The following is a 24,525-nucleotide window of genomic DNA, read 5'->3' as shown; positions in this document are numbered from 1 at the left end:
AAGGAAAAGAAAAAAGGGAAAGCAAAAACGAAAGGAAAAGAAAAAAGGGGGAAAAGAAAAAAAAGGGAGAGAAAAAAAAAAAATCAGACTCCAGTGACATCCCGTCTGCTCTTAGAGGTAACTGCCATGGACAAAGAACAAGCAATATTCCATGAGCTCAGAGAAATAAAAGGCAGTCAGGGTAGCCTATAGGATTCTGGTTCATTTATTGAGTACATGACAGATAAGACAGTCAGACAGTGTAAAATCACATGTATTATTTGTACTTTAAAAAAATTACAATAAATTACTGAATAATTAGTAAAAGCAGTTTTACTAATGGCTGCTCTCCAGTGATGCAGGACAGAGGAGGCAGAGAAATAAGAAATATGTACCAGCTGTGAATACATACAGAGAATGTCACAAGGAGGAATTAACACTGAGTAGCACACCAATTAGTGTTAAATGGGAACATCCAACCCAACGTGTCCTTCCCACCTTTTATACTCCCGGTGCCAGCCAAAAGCCGTCGCAAACCTTTGCCTTCAGTGCAGGCTCTGCTCTCCCCCAGCAGCAGCGTCTCTCGCTCCGGCCCCGCGAGGGCAGATGCCCGCCTACTGAGATGAATTTATCTGTAGGAAAAGCATTAATTCTCCTTCCTCGGAGCGTACGCTCCACTACCAGAAGGCTAACTCTTTTAAGTTTCTTCTGGTCTTAATTGATTTAAGAGAGTAGTCACTCAGTCTCCCAGTTATTCCATCTCTTGACTGGGAAGAGATCTAGTCTGTTGAGGTTTCCCTTAATGGGCTGGTGGCAGAGGGCCACGCTGCTTCGAGTTCTCCCTCTTTAGGGATAAATGCCCTTTGATGTGCAGTAGTTTCTAAGAGCACACCCATCACTGGACTCTTTGAACAAGAAATGTTCAGAAAGGACACACCAGGCAGCTGCAGGTGGCAGAACACTCCTGCACATCTCCCTGCGCCAAGCGTTGCCGAGGGCTGACCCATCAAGGGTTCTGAGGGGTCCTCCTAAAAATTGGACCCATCACTGGCTAGTGAAAACAGAGAATCAGCAAGAAATAACGAATCTTTTATGTACCAACACAGGGAGTGTCCAGCAGACCAGTGTGTCACTGCCCTGTAACACTGAGGCTGATTCACCGAGTTCTATTTTAGGAACATATTCCCTCATTATAATGGTCATGAGCCCACAAATTGACTTAATATTACTTCTGCACTCAAGTCAAGCAGCTTGTGGCTTCTCAGACCAAATAAAAACAATGGCTTTCAAAGGATTAGAAAAGCAAGTGCTAGAAAACCAGGTTTGTCTGAAAACTCCTGAATGCTGAAGGAGGGGAAAAAAAAAAAAAAAAAAGGTGGTCGAACACTACAAAAATGCCAAATCACGTCTGAAAGAAACCTGCAGATGGGAGAAACGCCTGTTTTTAGACCTCAGGGTGCTGGGAGCAGCGGGGCACAATTGCATTATAGCTGCTGAGTCACAGAACAGCACTGAAGGACTCACGAGACTATTTATAGGTCAGGGTCCTATAGCACTTGACTACACTGCGTTAGCTCTCGCGCTGGCAGAATGTGGTTTCAAGCCAGGCTGCATCTGCTGCGCAAGTTACCCAGGAACCTACAGCAAACAAGGGCAGGCAAGGAGCAGTTACTGTCTGAAATAAAACTTCATTAAAATGAAAGATAGCAAAAGGCAGACATGCATAATTTATGGTGGTAATTCTATATGTCAGGGGCTATTAGGTTCTAATGGCTCTTGAGAATGTAAATCTAATTCTGGCAGCCAGAGTAGCCAAAGAAGCACCTACACAAAACAGTCACTGTCAGAAGCCCCTTATCGATTGGAATCTATTGTAATTGTGTAGTTACTGGTCTCTGATTAAACAAAAAAATACCCCAAACACAAAATACCAAACCATCCTGCCATCTGCCACGTTACCTCCCTGTTTTATCTCCCAAAGACAATTCCCGCTTTCTTGAGTTCACCCTGACACGGAGGAAAGTTCATAGTCACTGGAGGAACTGAACTGCCTCTCTACCTTCTTCTGATCTTTGATCTTTTGCAGAATGTTGACTTTTTTCTCAAAGTAGTTTACAAGGGCCGTTTCCGTCAGCATGGATGCCAAGATCTGCTCAAAGGAGATGGACCAGTCAGTATCAATGGTACTGCCGTACCTGGCAGCCGAACTACTGCCCTCACAACCCACCAGGACTGTGTCATCTGCAATGTCTTCACACTGCAAGGAACCTGTGCTGACCATGGAGTAGGAAGACATGGACATGTCATCTTTGGTTTCATCATCTGATAGCAGCTGTAAAGGAGAGCCTTGTCCTTCCCCTGACCCATCTCCTAGTGTTTGGTTCTCCGGCTGTGTTTTTTCAGGCTGAGCATCTCCACAGGTTTTGTCCTCATGGTCAGCTTGGGGTTGCTGCTCCACTGCTGAATTCTGACTCTGTTCAGATGCTGGCGACTCCTCTTCACTCACAGGATCTTGGGTATTGTTTGCTTTGCAGTCCTCAGACTTCCTCATGGGCCTGTTGGAGAATTTTTTCCCAACCTCCCCAATTCGGAGAAGGAGACTGGCGACAGTGGCAATTGCATGGTACAGCTCTTGCTCCACCGGGTCCTCACTGAACATGTTGTAAAGGGTCTTGCACAACTCTATGAATTGTTCCTTTAAAAGACAAAAAAAAAAAAAAAAATCATACTTCAGGCTGAAAAAAGTTGACAGTGGCAGATCACAGAGTATCTCAAGTTGGAAGGGTCCCATAAGAATCATTGAGTCCAACTCCCTGCTCCTCACAAGATCACCTAAAACAAAGCCATGTGACTAAGAGCATCTTTCAGGTGCTCCTTGAGATGAAGCAACAAGCTTCATCTTGACTGACTCCTTGTTTATCTGCCTCCCCACCAAGGAAGCAGCAACTTATTGTACCGATTCAGAACAGTCCAATATAGGCAAACTCTTCTCTCTCTGCTGTAGGGGCTGAATTCAGACAACAGCCAGCAATTTCATAGTGGTGGGGTTTTTGCTAACAGATGAACAGAGTGCTCACATATTCACATCTGAAAAAACCTGAAGTTTTACTTTTGTCCTGCTACTCTTTTGCGGTCAGCTCTTAAGCATTTCTGAACTGGTTTAAGTAGCACCCATCAAGGAAATTAAGAGACAGAAAAGATCACACCAGTCATCAGACTCTGTTTCCTGTAACCACATACTTCACTCTCCCCCACGCAACTGCAACTCGAGGCGATGCAAAAACAAAAAAGCCAAACAAGTTTGTATGACTAATGGCATATTTGAAACATACTGCTCTGGAGGGAAAACACGGATCGCAGTTTTATCGGAAAAATTGGTCTGGGAGGCAGAGAGAATCAAATACGTTTGATTGGTGGAAATAAAGTAGTTTGTCCGTGTCCACTGAGGAATTCAACACAAACGTGTGGAATTAGAGGCTTCTAAAGCTCACCAGACAGAACGGTGGGGCAATCTACAGGCAAGGACTGAGTATGCTGGCAAAATGGCTGCACATGCTGCTGAATTCCCCACTGAGCTGCCAGTCATTTAACTGGAAACCTTCACATTCACTTCTTACCTGGCTCATTTTAGGGAGATCTTTAATGGTTTCCTTCTTGGACTCTTTTTCCTTGGCCCACATTCTTAGGTAGTATCTATAGTCCTGCGGACTGGTACCTTTCTCCTCTGCAAGGCAAGACCAAATCCACTACTGTCAGGCGGTTAATGGTTTCAGACTTAAAAAGTGGATGCTGTGCCAGCAAAAATCATGCTGGAAGCACATTTTATTGACAGTTCAGGAAAGCATCTACTAGGAAGGCTGCATTGTTTTCTGCTAGTTTATCTGATACAGCTCAGTAGAGCAAAAATTTTAACACTGCTGCATCAGCTTGACTTCTCATAAATGAACTCTGTGAGTTGACAACTTACCAAGCATGATTTACAAATGTTATGAGCTTGGTATGTAAAAGAGTCGGAGCAGTAAGACATGAGAGATGTATTTCCTGGCTCACACCCCACTTTACCTTTGTCCACAAGAGACACTGTGAAAGGTCTCCTTGATATAGCAAAGGACAATGAACGGTCCATAATATGAGAGGCAAGACTAGAATGTGGTCTATTTATGACAAAATTACCTTTTTCTGGACCGTTCTCATTTCTCCTTCCTTTATCTTCTTGGGTTTCTAAAGCAATATGGAATTATAAAAGAATGATTAATAGCTGATTTTCAAAAATACAACGCAGGAAGAACGTTAATACAACTCATATACAAATTAAAATCACACAAGAATATATTTAATAGAAGTTAGATCTCACACTCCCACATCATGTTTGGAGGAGTGAACGGAACAGGATGGAAGCAAAAGGCTAATGGGATGAACTGGATAAAAAGCCACACTGAAAAAGTGGGTTGAAGAGCTGATGCAGAAGGCAGAACTCCTAAAAGAAAGGGTGAAACACAGGTGTGAAAGACAGCTAAGCAATGTGATGGCTTAAAGACAAAGAAGTTCAGTTACCCAAAGCAAGATAATGACTGGTAAAAAACCAAACCGCCACTGAGCACATACATGACTAATATCCATGCTCACCATTATTCACTCACTGAACTGACACTTTAGGAATAATTTGCAGAGTCTGACTTCATGAACTTCGCTTCTAGTTCCCTACATTGTGGCTAGACTTCACAGGATTTCTTAGCTCAACCCAGACTTAAGTTAGCCATCTAGTACCAAACAGCACAACTACTTAATTGCATTTTTTTTTAATGTTCTGGTAAACATTTACCACAAATGACATACTTTGACCTCCTATTTGACAATCTCAATAAATTAGTCTACTAACAGTTTTACAATTCAATGACATGCATCCTTATTCCTTTAAATTAGAAGACTGTGGAGGAGGCACAGGTATCAGCTACCCAGGCCAGCAAACCTAGCACCCCTCCCACTTTGCTCTGAGCATATTTTCTCCTGCCAGCTTCTAGGGTGATATAAACTCTGCTGAAAGAAGCCAGATAAAACCTATTTGACCAAGGTTGAAACTCAATAGCTAGAATATACTGAAAGATATCTAATTACTTATAGCACTTTATTCCTAGTGGGGGTGTCATGAGAGAGGAGCAGCAGCAACAACTTCAGAGTATTTAAACCAGCACACTGGTGCTGGCAGACGATACCAGCATTATAGCCATGCTCAATGCATGCACATAATCCATGGACTGACCTTGAGACTCACAGTGCAGGCAGAAATCCAGCTCTGAGACAAAAGGAGATACTTGAGCAGCAGAAAAAGGGGTTGAGGGAACAATATCCCAGATAAAACAGAAGAAAAGGCCAGACATAGACAGACACAGAGAAGGAAACAAAAACAAGAAGAGAGACAATGAGACTTGCATGAAAAACCTAAATCATGGTGGGAGACAGGGGCCGGTAAAAGCACACTGCTCCTCAGCAGTCTGTAACTGTGCTTCAGAGGGGTCCTGCATGAAATGGGCGCCGAGCAGTTTAAGCTCCAAACTTCTTTCCCCATCATGCAACAAAGACAGCAAACTCAAGCACACTGGTGACCTTAGCATACTGTCACCATGAGACCATGCCTTGAGTAAAATCACTATTAACAGCACATGGATTTGTGCTGCAACTCCTGCCTATGCTGAGAGGTAAAGGCAGCAGAATGTTGTATTACCTTCTGTTGTAACATCCTCTGTGAAATAACTCGTGGCCTCCAAAGCAGACTCTGCCTCCTCTGGATTCAGAGCTGTAGTTACAGAGAAGGAAATGTTAAGATCTCTAAGCTAACTGAACAGCAGTATCACCCACTTCATCAGCGAAATTCATGTGGGTTCCCTTTTCAATTGCATGCTAGAGCAGACCATGCTGAATAGTAGCAACACATGAAAGCAATCACTCACCGGGAGGCAGATGCAGTTTGTAAAGTACTTTGAGTTTTTCAGTGAGATCACCATGGTACATTCCACCTGAGGAGAAAAAAACCCCAAACAATTAAGGAAATAGCAATTAGGATAAAGAATCACCCTCTGCGCCCAGGCTCAAAACAGAACGAGTTCACACGCAGTGAGGAAACACTAACTGCACAAAGCCCCGTGAAGAAGCAGTAAAGAAATCTACAGCAAAGCTGCATCTTGTTGGTTTGCCACCTCTCGTTTCCCAAAACGGGCGACTGCCCAGCAGCAAAAAGGCATCTCTTGTTCTGCCTGAGGCTCGCTGTAAGGCTGTCACCCTTCCCTCATGATAGTGATATTTGCACTATCTCCTTTTAGTTCTCTGCTTGGAAAAGGACAGAAGCAATTTTTGCAATATTCCGTCATCTCCAAAAACACCACTTACTCATCCCTGTCACAAACTCCTTGAAGTTAATGAGAGAATCCCTGTTCTCATCCAGAAGCCGAAACAAACGCCCTGCCAGCACTGGCGTGTGCGCGCCACAGGACCAGGGGGTCAAACTGATGAACAGCTCCTTGAATTGCTCCATGTCTATGCGATACTGCTCCAGGTAGGGTAAACTCTGATCTCGGCGGGCAGCTGCAGCACGGTTGTTGCCCCAGTAACAGCTCATCAGATACTTTGCCTTTGGAGGGAAAGGATTAATAGGTCAGATTATTCTACACTACAACGATCCACAGGAACGGAGACTTTGTTATAGCTCAAGGATGGCACTGAGTAAGCAGAGAAGAGATATTTCGGGACACACTGTTTATCTCTCCCATTACTCCTAGCATTATTTCACTACAAAGCAATATGAAATGAAGGAATAGACAGGGATTTCACAAAAAGCACAAAGAACAATTTTAAGTGAAAAATACAAACCCCATGATTTCAGGTTTGAATGAAATGACACTCAGGCTTTACTGCAAAGGGAATGTGCAGGTTTTAGAACTAAGTCTCTCTTTTGGAATCTACAGCCCAGTGCAACTGAGTTTGCACTCGGTTTGCAAAATTAACTGTCAATATTTATTTGCAAAACTCACTGTCAATATTTCTCAATAAAGAAGATTGAGATATCACATATAAAGAACTTTGTAAACATGGGTGACAGAAATAAAATTAAATGAAACAATGCAAGTAGTAAAACTGTTGACCAAGGGGCTAATAACAAAAATGTCTGATACAAACTGGGACCTTATTATTAGGTAATTTTTCGGAAGGAAAATTGCCTATCTTTAGTAATTTTATCACAGTGTGACAAAGAGGTCAATACAGTCATGAGGAAATAATCTGGAATCTCTTTTTTTTCTCCAACAAGGTAGTTTAAACAGATAGCTGGGATTGTTGCCTCTGTTCAAAGTCTTACTGGACTTAGTAGATGCAGTTGGGTAACATGATTCTTTTAAAAATACAGACATTGACAAAAGGAGGCAAAGCACTTAAGTAATTTTGTCACAATTACAGAGCAAGTCAATGGCAAACTTGAGAAGAAAAACTGAAGAACAGTCCTAGCTCCCTGTTCTAAGTGCTATGTGACATTCCTGTCCATTGATTCCACGCTCTCTTTCCGAGTAAGCATCATTCAAACACTGCAAACATATTTTGCCCATCTTTGAAAAAAACCTAAAAATCAATTGTATAGTAACAGGGCCAGTCTCACTGGCACCATCCATAACCATGTATAACAGAATGCCACATCTGTTTCTGATAAGTTGGATTAAGAATCAAAGCAAAGTCATTGCTTCCCTTTCAACCTATTTTGATACTTGTTCTCTCTATGTCAGAACACATTCTTCCTCCCTCTTAGCTTCTTACCTTGAACACTACATACAGCTCTTCTAGCTCTTCAATAGAAAACCCAATGTCACTAGACACAGCTCGGACCTATAGTTAGGGAGAAAATAGAGTGAACGATTTATTTCAAAGCTAGAAAAATCAAGTAAGACTCACTGAAAAGTCTGTAACAGAGAGAAGTGCAAGGAGATATGACACAGGACGGGACGGAAAACATAATCATTCTGATACCTCCCATTGCTATGGATTACAGGTCAGGAAGACAGTTTCTGACCAAGCAAAAACTGCTGAGATTTTGAGCAGGTAGAAAAAATTTACTGCGCTTATTTCCTGTTTGTGTAGACCTGACTGTGCCGACTGTGTTGCCCCCGCCTCTTGTTTTTATCTTCAGATGTTTGATTCAGATGCATTGAAAAACAACAGTGAAAGAAACATGTAGGTGAGGTTCTCCACCGAGGATATGGGAGATAATTGCAATAGATATGGATACTTCCCTATGGCCACAAACCCTTCTGTAAAATTCCCTAACGCACTAGCATACTCTCTAAATGGCAGGAAAATAATGATCTGTTAGGTAGCTTTTCTCAGAGAGTCCAGGCAAGTAGTCAAACAGACAGGACTAGGCAGCAGAGACTGTTACAAGGCCTATGAGTGGTTTTTATCTCCTTCCATGCCACATATCTCATTCAATCATGCCCTAGCACTTCAATCCATTTTATTAGATTAACTAGAACCATGTGAAAAAGAAAACTGTAAATCCATTATTCCAGCCAGTAAATCCATTTTTTCACATGAACTGCAATTCTTTAAGTCACTTAAAACTGGGTCTGCTACAGTGCAAACCTTCCAGATGCTCACAGCAAAACACATTCCATTTATATGCCATTTGGTAGCTTATTCAATCTGGGAGTCACATACCACACTCTTCTTGGCTGTATCCTCCAGAGACTGGATCACTTTCAGCCTTTGCTTAAAACGCATTTGTTCAATGTCATCTGCCTTCAGATTGCTAAATTTCTACAAGAAAGCAAGCAGATCAGGTCAACATCATCTCCTAAAGAAAGAAAACCCCCTGTTCACTTACATTCAACAAGTGTACTATCCCCTCAGAGATGATCTAAAACCCCTAGACACCTTTTAAGAGCAGCAAAAAGATGAGAAAAAAAAATTTGAGCGCTATTCCCTGTTCATTTCCCTGTCCTGAAAAAGGAGACATCCAGGATTCATGAGAAATCCAACATCAGAGGTTTCTGAAGAACAGCTGAAAGAGCATCTGTCAGGACTGACAGATCCTGTTCTGCGGCAGAGATAAGAGGACAGACAGGTTGTCATTCCTTCCAGCCCTTTTTCTTTGATAGGACGCATGAGATTAAGCTAGAAACCCCAAAGTTAACAGGCTTTTCTGGTGACTAGGTCAGACAAGTAAGATGAATTTGATGACTCTCTTTTATAAAAGAGACCAAGAACAGAGACAGCAGATTTAAAGAAACAAACAATAGAACCAGCAAAATGATAGCTGCCTGACTGTAAGCAGCTGGAAGGGAACAGGATGGGGAACAGGAGTTAGAAAGGGAAATGAACCCACAATTACCACAGCGTAGCAGAGAAGTGTCAAACACCAGTTCTCTTGCCTGTGTTCTTTCTACCATTTGGATACAAATTTCTTACTAGTTTGTTCTCAGGCTGAATAATGAGGTACACCTCCACCAGCACAGAGGTATTTCAAGAGCATTGGCACCATTCTTGAGTCACCTTCCTATTACTATAACATGGATCTCAGAACAGGATTCCTGTGTACATGGACTGAGATGCTTCCATGTTTCCATAGGATACCTCACAATTTTTAACTTGAATTTCCCTCCCCAACTCCCTAGCACTGACAATCTTCACATGCAAGTAAGAATGGAGACTTTTTTGGCAAACCGGGAAGAAATCTCTGGTCTGTAATTTTTACTTATTTGCAGTCTTCGTTTTAGTTTCCACTAGCGTTGGGGAGACTTTGTAATCCACAACAGCCAACAGTGTTAGGCTCTACTCGCACCAAAAGGGAGGATTAATGGCCTGGGCCTGCACTCCTTTAGCACCTCAAGCTATGAACACTGTTAAAACTCCGGCTGCGCAAAGTATAAAACTTGATGGTAGTAGAGAAAAACCTCTTGGGCAGAAACTAAGCAAGAACCTTACCTCATAGGATGTTTTGATGAGTTCAAAGATGTCGATTTCAAGTGGCGGGTCATCTCCACTCGTCAATAAGGCATGCAAGTGGGGAATAGGGGGAGAGACACTCTGTCTGTTAACTACGTTGTCCAAATATCTGTGGAGAAAAAACAGAGCAGATCCAGGACTCCAGGATTAGTGTCCAGGAAAAGAAGTAATACTCTAAACGCATCATTCCCAACTTTTTACTATCATTAATCTAAATATATAGGAAAATTTAAATTTTCCCAGCTAACCCGCACTATACCCTCAACATATCTGAAATAAAGTTGATTTTCATCCTATTTTGGGGGTATCTGCTATTTTTGAAGTGGGCTTCTAGTAGGAAGCTGAAGATCTTGCTGCACATAGAAGAGATTCACATTTCAAACAAGAAAACCTTACATTTACTAGACTTGGGAGATACCTGCCTCAAAGTTTTGTGTTTCTAGAAGGCTATTTCTTCCAGGATCTGTTCTTAACAGATCAGAATTCTGCGAATTTCAGATAAACAACGCTTCTGAGTTCAAATTTAAACTGAGAAGCAGCAGTGCATTATGCTGCAAAGCAAACAATTCCAGAAATATGGGATTCCTCTACACTTGAGCCAAAAATTAATTCAGCTGTTGCTGAAAGCAATAGCAAACCTCTCTGGAGCTCAAGTTGTGTCCTACAGTGTTATCTGTAACCTGCTCTGCAATGGAATTAGGTAGAAGAGACAATGACTAAAAGGGTACCTTTACTATTCAGTTATAAATAAGAACAACAAATGGTACCTGCCCAGAATAGTCATGGCTTCACCTTCATCGCAGCACTGTAACAGCTTCTCCACGTTGGCATCAAGTATGGCCAATGACACTTGCAAGATAAACTTGATTCCCTCATAGAAAAAACAGTCGACAATGACCACGGCGCTCTCAAAGGGCATGACACTGAGAAAGAGGGTGAGGAACCAGGAAAGGGATATGGTGGAAATCACTCCCAGGTCCTGCATCTTTTCTGACAGCTGTGGAAGATATTCTCGTGTAAGTTCTTCAAAGATGCCTTGGTCCACCAATGCACCTGGGAAAACAAACAAAAACAATGCTAGAACTCTAATTGGTGGTATCATGGTACTATACTCAAGCTAATAAATTATTAAACAAAAGAGCGTGAGTTCACTTTGATGTCTTATAAGCCTCAACATCAGAACTAAAATTAACACATTTATTGAGATTTGTTCCCTGTTCTCAATAAAACCAACATATTTAGATAAAGACTATTCCTATATTGCAGAGCATCCAGCAACAGAATCTCTCATTGATCTACACATTTAGATTACTGATATTGTAGTATTTACATCAAACCATACTCTTTAAACAGACCAACTTTAAAAGCCCATGAAACCGTGCTTTCAGTAACCTTTCCCGGAAGCCTATTGCAAAGATCTGATACATCATTCAGATGGGTAAAAAATAACCCAATAATTTTCTTCTAGATATGCCTCCTGACTGCTAATGGTCCCTCCTGCTACCAATTTTTAATGACTTTATCTTCCTCATCACTACAAGGTAGTACTACTACCTTGGCAGCCTGTAGTGCCTCTTCCTGTCTCCATCACACACCTGCAACTTTAAAGGGAACAGGGTTGTGCTCCATCATCGTTAAAATGCATCACATTTAATTCATTCTGAACAACAAAAGGTCTGAGAGACACTGGTGCGACTGTAGCTGAAAATCCAGGCTCCAGCATGAATTTGATGAAGACTCACCCACTACTCTTGTGTTGTAGTAATCTGGCAACATCCGCTCACATAAAGCCACCAGGAGCCAGAAAGCCTCTTCCTCATTGCAGTACAGCAGCAGTACGGATGTCACAATGTTCATGGCCTACGAGCCGGCAGAGTTGAACACGCAGACATAGGACAGAAACATGAAGATGTTCATGAAAGCACTGTCATTACAGGCCAAAACTTAAAAAGCATGAACACAGCAAAACTGTCACTAAGAGTCATATCTATTCCCAGCTTTTACTGATGTCTGAGTCAGTAGATGACCTTGAGTCAATTTACCTTCCTGTTTCAGTTCCTCTGCTTGTGAGGCAGCAAATAATATAACCACTTTTTGTCAAGCACTTTTGTTAATCAATGTGACTAAGTATAATTTTCAAAGTTTTCATAAAGAGCTTTGTAACAATTTGGTCATAACAGAACAACATAACGAGAACCACTAATACCAAAGCAATACACAAAATGAAACCAAGTTTTCCACCGAATTGTTTCACAAACCAGCAACTGGCTTCGTTTTCAATATACTGCCCACACGCATCACCACTTATTTGATTTAATTGCCCTTTTTAATGAAAGCAGAATATGTTCTTGCTGAACTAGGGAAAGCTCCAGCAGGAAAACTAGTAAAAAACTGTCATTACACCTAACAGAAATGTGCAAAGTCTATTTAAACGGTGTATCCAAAGGCAAGTTGAGAAATCTTGCAACGTTACCACTTCTTTCCTTCTCTCATACCACCGCATTGACAGTATGAAGGAAAAAGCTTGAAGCTGAACAAAAAACTGCAGAAAAAGTCCAAGTCAATAATGGTCACCGTGTAGGACTAACAAGTCTAAGACTTCTTTCTTACCTGACAGTACCCAATTGTTGGATTTCTGAATGCATAAGCTGTTAAGACTCTCCGGAGGGCAGCAATTCCCAGCTCATTCTGGAAGGCAGGATGTTCTGGCATAGAACGGTGCAGATCTCTCTCAATTTCCTCTGTAGCAAGATTGTATTTCCCCATTGACTTTTCCACAAGATCTGCATAGTAACCAGGATGAGTCACCATCTCATTCCATGCCCCTGTAACGACAAACAAACACTGCTTCACCTCTTGAGCTTTGGAATACAGATTTTATGCCCACAGTTTCAGAGAAGAGGCAGCCAGGAAGGACTACATGAACTCATCAACTATAAATAGATATGAAAGTTTAGTAATAAACTCATTGCTAAATCATCATGTTAGAGTCTAGGTCCCAACACTGAAATGCAGACAAAAGGTGGCCAAAGAGCTACTACGCTCATAAAGAAAGTAATCTCAGGAATGCAATCACTGCATTTTTGGCAAAAACACCATGAAGTATCATTCAGGTGGAGTTAACCTGTGATTAGTTTCTTCTGAAATGAGCTTTTCCTTTGACATGTGCAGAAAGCATATTCCTGCTTAGCTGCTGAAGTATCCAGCACAACCTCCTACCTGAGAAAAGGAGCCACAGCTCTCCACGAAGGTTCTCTGGGATTCCTTTTTGCACGAGCTCCCTCGTCTTGGCAGTGCGATACATACACATCCCTCGCCCATATTCAAAGAAATGAATGTTCCAAGACTCTTCTTTCATCTTCTCCTTTGCCTTCACAGGAACAAATATGGCCATTTTAGGAGATGAATGCATTTTTATATTTGTAGGATGGGTAATTTCTGGGTATACTCAGGCCTACAGTTCACAAGAGAAATACACTGTGACACTTAAAGCCTTTCTTCTGCCTGCTGAATACAAGGGTATATGCTAATCTACGCTGTTGTGAATCAGTTCTGACCTTGTTTAAAAGTCAAATCTTTACGATGCTAACATGGGCTGTGCAATGGCATTACACCTTGTAAATCTCTACATAAATGCAAGCACAACCATAGCCTAAGACTATTAACTACTAAGCAGAGATAGCAGTTCTCAGCTTTCCTGATCTGAAGAAAAGTAGTTCTTCACTGACACGAATTTACATCCCGGAAGCACAGTAACACTAATTTCTCAGTCTCTAGTCAAGTATCTCAGGTATCTCAGTACTGATAAAGTAAGCTGAAGGTCAGGTTACATCTATGTAGCACTATCACTGTGACAGACACAGCAGTGATGCTGCAGGACTGACCAGAGATAAAATCCATTTTCAGTCTTAGAGCAGGACAGGAAATCTGCAACCTACTGCAAACTATTTAGAGTTAATTGTTTGAAGTTAAAATATTATTCACCCCTTTGGGTCCCAAGAGCTCCTCGGAATTTCTTCTGAACAGTTTGAGTAGTCCCTGCGAGGCTGTTGGCACTTCCCCGGCAGAGAAGCTGACGGGTCGATTGCTGAGAGCAGAGGTGGGGCTAACCGCCAGTGGGCTGCTGGAAGGCAGCTCTGGAACCTCCTGAACAACAGAAGATAAAGCATCTGAGCTCAGGCAGCCTCCTTCCTCTGCTAACTGTCTAACAAAGAGACATCATTTGCCAGTAACGAGCACTGTTACCACACTGTAAGGAGCATTACTCTGGAAAGTTGACAAAAGCTCCTCCCCGCTATTCCCTTAGTACCTCGCAACCAGGATCAGCCAAATTCCACTTCCATTCCCTGTCGCTGCTGCACGGTTTCTTGGATGGCGTTCTCTGCAAGAAGTCAGAGATTCTCTGTACCAAGAAATCTCGGTCTTTCAGATTGGCAAAGAAGAAGGTCATTTTACTTTTAGTGCTGATGGACAGAGGGCTGGGCAAGACACTGGAACTATCTGCCTTCTCAACTATTGTCACCTAGAAGACAAAGATAAGGGCCATTTGGATCTAGCAGGTTCTCCATCATCTACAAAGCACTGCACAAAATCCAGAAGCACACAAAAGACAAGAAAGGCCTGTAGTCTTAATATACAGCTGAGAAATCCTCACCTCCCTGAGAGGAATGATGAGATGACAGGCCTCCTCCGCCTTGCTGGCAAAACAGATGTAATTGTTGGAAACAAACATCTGGCCAGGAATATGCATCTTGTTGAATGGTGTCCACAAGGTACAGTCTGTATGTCCATCCAGGCATTCATCCTTGGGCAACCGGAAAGTGGCACGGTAGCACTCATTTTTGGCTCGAGCATCCAGGTCTCTGGGGAAAGGTAAAGAGGAGTTCCCAAAGGCTTTTTTTCTCACTCAAAAAACCCACTCAAACACTAATGTTAAGTGTTCGTTCCAATCACAACCTTCAGATTGAGCTGTGTATTCTTAGTATTCATTTCTCTAACTGAGATGCCACCCCTTATCTGACTCCTCTTTCAGCCTTCAGACATGCTTCACTGACAAGGTATGTCCTGCAATACAAGACAAAATATGCAAGTGCATCTGCGAAACTTAAATGTTACATCAGATTCTGGAACTGCAGAGAACAGTCCCCAGTGGGAGGACTTATTACAATAGAAATGTATATTACTTTTTATAAATATTCAATTTCAGACAAAGGGGCTGATGTAACTTTCTTCTTTCACATGTTTATGAGCAGGATTCTCAAAAGTTTCTCATTGAAAACTACTTCTGACAGTGCCTAGCCATGCATGAGAAAGACATGAGGATGTGTGTGAATTCAGTACCAATTTGGGATGGAAAAAAAAAAGAACAGGCAGAGGAATAATGACTGCAATAAGTGATGCAGCTCCTAGAGTGAGAAAACCCCAGAGGCCCGTAGGAGCTACACAGTAATGTAGATTTATTACTACAATCCCCTGTTATCTGTCTTCTCCTCTCACTGCTGGAAACATATACCTTTTTAGTGCAGAGATGTTCTTAAGAGGCTTCCTGGGCTTTGGGAGGGACTTGTCCTGTAGGAAGCTCTCATTATCCAATAGCTGCCGCATAGCAATGTTAGCCAGCTGCTCCATCAGCTTGAATGTCTCGTTGATATTGAGAAACATGGAAAAATAAAGTTCATTGTCCCTTGTGCTTACTTTAATGCACTCAGGGAACAGCAGTGTAGCATTTTTTTCTAGCTGGGTTACATCCACCCACTGGATCACCAGTGTAACTGGGGAAAAAAGTTCAAAAAAACTACTATTACAATTCAAGGCAAAACAACTAACAATCAGAGATGAAGCTCAAGCAGCAAGTAAGCTCTCAGTGTAGCAGCATTCTTCCCCTCTTACAAATGGACAATTCTTTTCTTCATAATTTTACTGGGTCCTTCAAAAATGCTTGGAAATAATCTTTGGGATTGACGAGAAATAATGCAGTTCCAAAAGGACCACCTTCCAACCAGTGAATGCTTTCAACTACAATTACTTAAGTTTTCATTCCTCTTTCCAGCAAATTAGCTTTCGACTCAGGAGTTCAAGCTTTGTAAATACTGGGTCCTGGCAGTGATTCAAAATAAAATCGATCAAAGTAAAAATATTGCTTGATTCTCTAATCCAGTTAAAGTAAAACTTCAGGTGTATTTGTACAACTTGAGAAATGTTTTGAAAAATGACTCAGGCACTCAGTCTAGACACCACTGAAGTGCCAACAAGTGCAAGGACTGATCTATGCATTGAGCTAGATCTCAAAGGATTCGTAAAGGAAAAAACCTGTCAGCTTAAAAAAAGTTCACACAAAAGATCAATTGCGTCAAGAAGATCATGGGAAACGGCAGAAAAACAACTAGAAGGCTTGTAACTCACCCTCTTTGCCCAGCAGGAAGGAGTAGAAACAGAGGTGGTTCACGGTGAGGTACAGCCAACCCTGCCTGGGCACACGCCCCTTCCAATAGCTGCAGGAATAGTAATTGACCAACTTCTCCACCTCGGGCATCCCAAACTGCTTCCGCATCTTCAGTTCAGCCTCTTTGAATTTACCTGGATCCTCTTCACTCTGGGGCTGCTCATTCTTGTTCTCTTCAGCAATAATTCCCTGAAAGGACAAGGGAGGAGAGAGAGAAGAAATGGCAGGGAACATGCCTGCTGACAGACATAACATACAGCAAAAGGTCACAGCGGCAATCCGGAAGACAGAAAGAAGAAACACGACACAGCAGTTATCATTTCTCCTGTCACGTCAGAGAAGCAGTAAAGACATTTAGAAAGAGCATTTAGATAGTCAGGGAGTCTATGATCTGGGATCTACTCCTGAACACATGCAGCAAACGTTGATGTTTAATGGTTTGACTGAGTTTCTCATGGCTGGCCTGGTAACAGTTTGAACACCCTGCTGGAGAACTGAAGTCTACTTTTCACTCGCAAACATGCTGCTTCAACAGGAAGAAGATCATCTACCAGGAAGGGCACAACTCTGCAGTCTGTCAGATCTTGACTGGCCAGAAGGAAAAACAAATGACCACAATCTCTCTCAGAGACACATACACACAAGAAGATATGAAGAATCTGACTGGAGTACTGGAAAAGACTCAAATTGTTGCTGTGCGATAAAAACCCCCTGTATTTATAAATTTTTACTCTGGAGAACTTGTGGGGTGGGAATCTCAAGTGTTTTAACTGCACAACAAGCAGAGACACCTGACTCAGAAGTCAGTGGAAGTTGGGGTGCAGTTCCTTTACATCCCATATGAGATGGCTTCTAGACCATCATGGCAGGGACATTCATTGCAGACTAGAATTCTCTCTCCCTTATTTCTTGCTACATGAACCCTCGTTTAACATTCTGTCTGCATCAAAGGCATAATATATAAAGATTTTAAAGAGGCATTGTATTTTGCTTAGTAGGAGCATCGTAAGCGGGATGATGCTGACAACACTGTATGCATTTCAGGACGTATGTATGTCTGAAAAGGGAGCAGAGAGAAGTTTTGCAGCTCTTGCTCCCTCCCTCCCCAGGGTAACAAGTTCTTAACACCACCTCCCCATTCCTTCTCAGGATCTGGAAGTCCTTCAGGGAAACATGTCACTTACATGTATCTTGCCCTTAACAAAGGTGGTGATGTCTTCTTCATTATCAAAGATGGAGAGAGTCTGCAGTAAGTTATTTTCCAGCCATTCCCAATGCTTTGTGATCTCTTTACGAGATGATCCTAAGTGAAGGGGTAAAATGTGAACGGGTAAAAGATAGGAAGAGCAAAGGAAAAAAGAAATTAGAACAAGGTCTTTTTCCCCTCTGAGTTCATAGCAGGAAACTAGCAATTACCAAACAGTGATGAGGACAAATCAAACATACCAACTCTATACTGTTAAGGATATTTTATGTAAACCAACATTACGCTTCTATTGAAGTGTCTTCACTGCCACCAAGGATAATCAGCACGCTACCAAGAGACCATCCTATTTGCCAGTGCACACCAAACCCAGCTTTTCTCCCAGACAAAAAGCATTCTGATGTTCCAGGTAAGAAGCACTCTTTTAATTCCTGTTATTCTAGAACAAAAATAATGACCTTTCAGAGAACCTTGAAATTTCAGAACAACTGAAGTCTTTACACCTTCAAAGAGGTTCCATTTTTCATGGGCAATGCTCAGCAGAGAGCATACAATTCCAAAACAAAAAGCAACCGAAATATTCACATCACAAAGTTCTTTGCTTTCTTAAATAAAAACATCTCAGTAAAACTTCTATCAGTTGGTTGTCTTTAACCATACAGTCCGCAAGAGTCCATAAAGGATAAGCTTCTCTGTGTGACCAACATAAGAAACTTTTCTATAGAAAGTTGCCTTAGTTAGTTGCCATTAATTATTTCAAAGATTTGTGTTTACTAGAAGATTTCATCTTCTCTATCAACAGCTATCACTATATTCTCTTGTAGACAGAAAAAAATGCAGAAGAAATAAAACCAGCAGTTCATTTTTTTTTTAACAAGATAAGAAACATTGTTATATGCAGACAAAAAGAAATCTGTTTAAAAGCACATCAAAGACACTTGTAAGTTTCTCTTTGCCAAATTCCAGTAAATTTATCTTCTGAAGTTTCATACAAAAGCAGTGGGACGTCTAAAAATGTTAACAGCATGACACCCACTACTCGATTTCTCCACAAGCACATTAGACCCCTCCGTGTGGTTAATGATGGAAAAGAAGAAAGCAGCAGAACACGCAAGCGGTTCCCTAAAGCTATGGCTCTACTTGACTTTCTTTTTTAAGAGGCGGCTTCAGCAATGAAATAGTTTTCACGTATTTGTAGTTGGACACCTAACCACAAAATCCAACGCCAGCTAATCTGTGGTTTTAGAAGCAAAAATAACTCCAGGACCTGAAACCAAGAACTGGAAGCCAGTAAGCTGTCTTGTCTCAATGGGCTGCAGGGCTACGAATTTGAGTTTGTGTGTACAGCCCAATGGAACAGACAAATATTTTTTCTTTTGCCTCTGTGTATAAGTTTATTTGACATCTGTCCTAGCCATCTGATAACATTTTTAAAGAATACATGATTTTGAGTAATACGAAATGGCTTATTTTAAGGGCACAGAATTATCAATTACAGGATGCTCTGGCTGTGGAAAAAACCCACAGGTCCAGCAACAATGGCAGGGGAATAGAGTCTGCGTTCTGTTTTGTTTCATCAGCTGCATCTCTCACCAAGTGACAGCAGACAAATTGCTAAAATAAGCCAGGCCTCGATAATTGACATCTTTCTAAGAACAGCATTAGAATGACATGCATGAAAGAGTAAAATTCTGCAGCTCCTACAAAGAACAGTGCTGAAAGGTGAAGCTGCCCACATAAATGCTAGTGGGCATCATTCTGTTTATATGAGATAAATTGTAAATAAAAGATATGCATTTTTCAATTAGAGACCCATATACATTTCATAACTTTAAGTGAGTGCCAGCACTTTTACTTTTAGAGTAAAATGAGCACTAGATATGATTAAAAAAATACTTTGGATGAAGACAATATATTTACTCCCGTATAATAATTTATCAAACTCCATTTGGTTGTTATGTAGGTCACCTCATTTTACCATCCTGTGTTACTTAAAAGTAACTGTGATATAGAGAATATCAACTACAGTACCCCTGAATTGTAGAATAATTGAGTGTCAATATCCTACAAAATTTCGTATTTGCACCATATGGGCCCACTAAATATTCTTCTTTTTTTCTATGCAGTTTCTGGCCTGACATTTTTTTCCCTATTTCTCTGCATTCTCCTTCCTCAAAAGGGAAACCGAGTTTCTGTGAAACACAGCAATTTCTAAACCTCTCTTCTTCTGCAGAATTTAAGTAGCTCTGCAAGGAAGAATACTGTTTTGGTTGCCGGGGGAGAAGATGGGAACAAGGAAAACAAGACATCAACATCTGTGGGCTTTGCAAATGATTACTTCATGTTCAGATTTTACGTCTCAACCACAAAGTGAGAAGTGAAGATTCTTATTATAAACAAGGACGGTCTAACAAACACGTCTGAAGACATTTTCTCTTTAGCCACCAGTAGGATCTAAAGCCTCCATCAAAGTTCATCACCAGATATTAGAAGGTTGTACCATGGTATTCTAATAGAGCAGTTACAATTCTGAAGTAAAAGAGGGCAAGGATTCTTGATGTTTTAAAAAATATTATTGTAATACATTCTAAAGATATAGTATCTCTATACATCCATTGCAAACCAGAAATAGCAGAAAAAAATAAATAACAGAAAAAAATAAATTGGATCAAGACAATAAAGAAATTCCCCAAAGAGTGTCTGGCACCTTGAACGACCTCACATGTTCCCATCTTGTACCGTGTTCCTGGTAACCAGGTTTTGGCACAACACTCACTGTCCCGCAGCAATCTTACCATCACAGTTTGATTCTCTGAACAATCACACTACGACCCTGCAAACAGACACACCTTGAAAGAAAGAAAATTCGTAACATCTGCAGAAACGGAAGCTTTTGCAGAGCTTTATGTTCCTAAACTGCAGTTTAAACAACACCGAGAAGTTCTGTGATTTCTGGCATCTTCCACTACTCCACCAGAAGCTCTAGAAAGTTTCCTGAGCAGCGATAGAATACTCCGATGTGGGATAACCGATCACCTGAGCCAAAGAGACAATACACTAACACAAATCCAGCACCTGAGAAGAGCCACACCAATACATACCACACGCCACTGCCCAATACACTTGAGAGTCCTGAGTCTGGTGCAGAATACGGTACGGGGCAACTCTGGCACTGGAATCCAAAACCACGTCTAGTGTTCCCACAAGAAGACCTAGGAGGCAAAGAAAGAGAAAGTAAAACAACGTAATAGCAGAACGAAGAATTGGGCTAAGCAAAAATACAGGATCAACACCACAGAAAAATGCTGACGCTCATATCATGTACGCAGTGATCGAAGAGCAACGGGACTTGGTTGGGAAAACGAAGACTATAATCCAGTCTCTGCAAGAAATTACCTATAAACCAACTACAGCCAATCCCACTGGTAAGGGATGAAGTTTAGATGGCAATTAAATGTCTACTAAACCTCATTATAATCTTCTGCCTTCCTAGGAGAGTTTTCTAATAAAAGTCAAATGTATTTTCCTCTGTGGGGTTTCTGTTGCTAATAGTGATTTTTAAGCCTACTGAACTAAAACACGTAAGAGTTTTCAACACTGTGTCTTTCAGCATCAGCTACGCAAACAGTAGGCAAGAGAAATCATTCAAAATGGAATCAAATAGATCTAGAAAACCTGGTATTCACACGTTTCAGTGATGTGTTCCAGAAGTACTTTGATTAAAAAAAACAACGTAGAGAATCAAAATACGGTAATGCAGAAGTATTTTTACACAATGTTAAATAAAAAAGCAGGCACCTCCGGAATAAATGTTGACAGCCACCAGAGTTTATAAAGCAAATCCATTTATTTCAATTAAGTCTATTTATTAGATAAATCAAATATCCAAGAAGATACTTTGCTTTGTTATTCTAGATAATGTACGATGAGCAATTTTAACGCAAAAGAATTTTGCAACATCCTCATGATTAACAGTTTTCTAACATTAGAATTTGGAGAAGGAGCACGGTTGTTCCTCTGGATCGCTATTTGGGAGGCCCAGGCTCGATTCCCTGCCCTCCTCCCTATGGTTTGGGTAAGTCTGAGCAAACTCATCTCTATCTCATTCATCACCATGAAACATGCTACTTCCTCCCCTTTCTCTCTCTTGGCTATCCCAAAGCAAGTACTAGATTAGGAATATATAACTGCACACAGTTTAAGAGAAGCGCCATCCATAGCAAGCTCATCTGGTAATCCTTAAAACCTATGTACCCAGCACCGTGCGATCTCAGTTTGGCTCCAGGTTTCTGCTGCACAGTTTTAGGCAGAGGATGGATTAAAAAGTCATTTTGAACACTTCCTATAACAACACGGAATGTGTCAAATACTAACATATGGACCACTAACAAGCCATGTCTAAGACCTTCAGTACGACAGCAATTCAAACACCTTTCCCGCTTGGCTGGATATCCACATTCTAACTCTAAAATGTCAACTTGCAGTTGTACAGCTCCTTAAGGAGGAGGACACGTGGCTTTTAACACGTACGAGCTCTGAAGACGACTCTCTCCCTGAGCTAAACTCGCTCAAGAAGTAAACTGGCTCAGAGCTAAAACCATTTAAGAATAGATCAGTTTAAATGTTTCCAGAAAAGCAGCAGGTATCATTTCTTCTTGTAAAAACCTGGGAAATTCCAGTATACGATATTATGCCTACACGGAAAAATTATACAAGTTATGCTATATAAACCAGAGTAATCCAAATAAATTTAAATACCGTGAAAAGATGAAATATGCTAAGGATGTTTACCATCTGCGTCATTTCTGTAATTAGCATATTTGGTTAACAGGGCTAATACACGAAACTGGTTGTGCATAATTCACTAAGGTAAAAAAAAGAGCGTTTTTATTGTTCACATAATTGTGTATGCATTTTGCACAGAAACGGGGTGCTTTAAAAGCGAGGGGATTTTTTTTTTTTTTTTCTTTTTTGGTCGTTGTCCACACTGTCCCTTGGTCACAGTCCTGTCACCCTAACGCCTTCTGTCACCCAAGGCGGCCCTCGGGGGCAGGCACAGGGGCAGCACCCACACCCCGTCATCCCGGCCCAAGCACAGCACAATTTGCATAGGTATTAATTAAAAACTACCTCTTACTTTCACCCTTTAAATCTTGGAAAACCCACACATGGGGGGGAGGGGGGGGGGAAAGCGCGAAGAAAACACCTCAGTAATTCAAGGCAACACGCGTACGACAAAGAAGCCATTTTTGACGAGGGAAGAAGACCACCCCGCCGCCCCCGCTACCGTTATTCGCGCCCCCCCCCCCGCCGCCCGGGGCAGCAGCACGGCTGAGGAGGCCGGACGGCCACCGCCTCCCCCGGTTCCCCCCCGCTCCGGCCCCGCCGCCGTCCCGGGGGGGGCAGCGCCCGCCCCGCCCTGACAGGACCCGCGCCGCCGTCCCGGGGCGGCCCCTCAGCCCCTCCGGGCCCAGCGGACACGGCCCCGAGGCGGCCGGGCCGGAACCTCCCCTCAGCCCCCGCCGCGCCTCACCCGTGAGGCCGCCCCCTTTGCCGTGTCCCCGCCGGCGCTGGAGCAAGAAGAAGGGGTTGGCCCGCTCCGTGACCCACAGCGCGCCGGCCAGCAGCACCTCCTCGGGCCCCAGCCACATCGCGGCGGCTCAGAGCGGAGCGGAACGGCTCGGCGGGGCTGGGCTGGGCCGGGCCCGGCCGGGGTGGGGAGGCGGCGCTGGGCGAGCGGCCGGGCCGCACCGGCGGGTCACGGGGCCGCGGCGGCGGCGGCGCCCGGCGGACACGGCGCCCCCTAGCGGCCCGGCCCCCTCACGGCAGCGGGGCGGCGCCATGAGGCCGTCGTGGCGCGGGAGGGAGGGCCGCGGCTCCGCGGTGGCGAGGTGGGGAGTTCGAGCCCCGCGCCGCGGAGAGCGGACAGGACCACCTCCCTGTGCCATCCTCAGTGGGCAGCTGGGGTTCCCCTCTTCTGCCTCTGGGTGTCTCGGGGGGTGCAGAAGGCATTCCCTGGGCTCTCAGCCTCCACTGAAAACGCCTTTGCCGGGGCAGCTCCAATTTGACGGGAGTAATGTGTTACGGCTGTAGCGTGATGCTGATAACCCTGTATGCACTGCGGGACGTATGTATGTCTGAAAAGGGAGCAGAGAGAAGTTTTGCAGCTCTTGCTCCCTCCCTCCCCAGGGTAACAAGTTCTTAACACCGCCTCCCCATTCCTTCTCAGGATCTGGAAGTCCTTCAGGGAAACATGTCGCTTACATGTATCTCGCCCTTCACAAAGGTGGTGATGTCTTCTTCATTATCAAAGATGGAGAGAGTCTGCAGAAAGTTATTTTCCAGCCATTCCCAATGCTTTGTGATCTCTTTACATCGGGCAAATGAAAAATCTTCCTGTGCAGCCCCATGGGACCCACTGAAGCTGTCATTAGCTAAGACTATTTAAAGCTCCCTCTCATTTTACATGCAGTAATTTGTGGGAGGTGTCCCCACCCATGGCAGGGGGGGGTGGAACTAAATGATTTTTAAGGTCCCTTCCAACCCAAACCATTCTATGATTCTATGATTTATTGGCAGAGAGCTCCTAGCGCAGCTTTGCAGGGGCTGCAGCCTCTTCTCCACGCTGCTGCCCCCTCACCTGTGGCCCCCAGCCCCCCAACAGCAGGGACATCTCCAGCCCTCCTGCCCAGGCTGGCGATGCTTTCACCTCCCCTTTGGGGAGACGGGAATTCATTTCTACTTTTTGCTGTGAAGCACATGCACCGCCGGGCACCACCAGGCAGGATGGGATGGGGGGGTCCTCGCATCCCCCTCCTGGCAGCTGGCTCCGTGTTGGTCCTCGTTTTGTGGCTCTGGAACCCACACGGGGCTTGTGATCAAGTCCAAGGACATTCTTTGCAGCAAAGAGGAGAGCGGG

General features: G+C 42.9%; 1 protein-coding gene across 4 annotated transcripts; it reads right to left on the bottom strand.

Moving 5' to 3' along the window:
• Window positions 1-191: 191 nt before the first annotated feature.
• On the bottom strand, window positions 192-23,358 carry TBC1D9B (TBC1 domain family member 9B). 4 transcript variants are annotated; one of them, XM_074156676.1, is made up of 23 exons: window positions 23,140-23,257; window positions 20,708-20,818; window positions 17,587-17,705; window positions 16,363-16,591; window positions 15,473-15,731; window positions 14,615-14,822; window positions 14,270-14,482; window positions 13,945-14,106; window positions 13,180-13,330; window positions 12,571-12,785; window positions 11,703-11,820; window positions 10,728-11,013; window positions 9,940-10,069; window positions 8,674-8,772; window positions 7,777-7,845; window positions 6,364-6,604; window positions 5,928-5,993; window positions 5,702-5,773; window positions 5,240-5,290; window positions 4,747-4,758; window positions 4,153-4,200; window positions 3,597-3,703; window positions 192-2,674 (listed from the first exon to the last, which is right to left on the bottom strand). In XM_074156676.1, exons 1-23 carry the CDS (start codon window positions 23,255-23,257, stop codon window positions 1,982-1,984), a joined length of 3,777 nt encoding a protein of 1,258 aa, XP_074012777.1. In that variant the 3' UTR covers window positions 192-1,981. The 4 variants fall into 4 exon arrangements, with proteins under 4 accessions (XP_074012777.1, XP_074012778.1, XP_074012776.1 ...); XM_074156677.1 differs by lacking the exon at window positions 4,747-4,758 and having other exon boundaries at window positions 23,140-23,358; XM_074156675.1 differs by lacking the exon at window positions 4,747-4,758 and having other exon boundaries at window positions 5,240-5,311.
• Window positions 23,359-24,525: the final 1,167 nt, after the last annotated feature.

The sequence above is a fragment of the Numenius arquata genome, chromosome 11 (genome assembly GCF_964106895.1).
Source record: "Numenius arquata chromosome 11, bNumArq3.hap1.1, whole genome shotgun sequence".
Taxonomy (NCBI): Eukaryota; Metazoa; Chordata; class Aves; order Charadriiformes; family Scolopacidae; genus Numenius; species Numenius arquata.
Note: the sequence above shows the minus strand (reverse complement) of the source record. Positions and strands in the feature narration are given on the sequence as shown.

What these genes read in the sequence shown, in the direction of transcription:
- TBC1D9B (XM_074156675.1), bottom strand. Translation starts at nt 23,257, where the DNA reads ATGTGGCTGGGGCCCGAGGAGGTGCTGCTGGCCGGCGCGCTGTGGGTC. An exon ending in TGGCTGATCCTGGTTGCGAG is followed by an intron (nt 14,107 to 14,269) that starts GTACTAAGGGAA and finishes TCTGTTGTTCAG; the next exon opens with GAGGTTCCAGAGCTGCCTTC. An exon ending in CTACAACACAAGAGTAGTGG is followed by an intron (nt 11,014 to 11,702) that starts GTGAGTCTTCAT and finishes TTGTTTTCCCAG; the next exon opens with GTGCATTGGTGGACCAAGGC.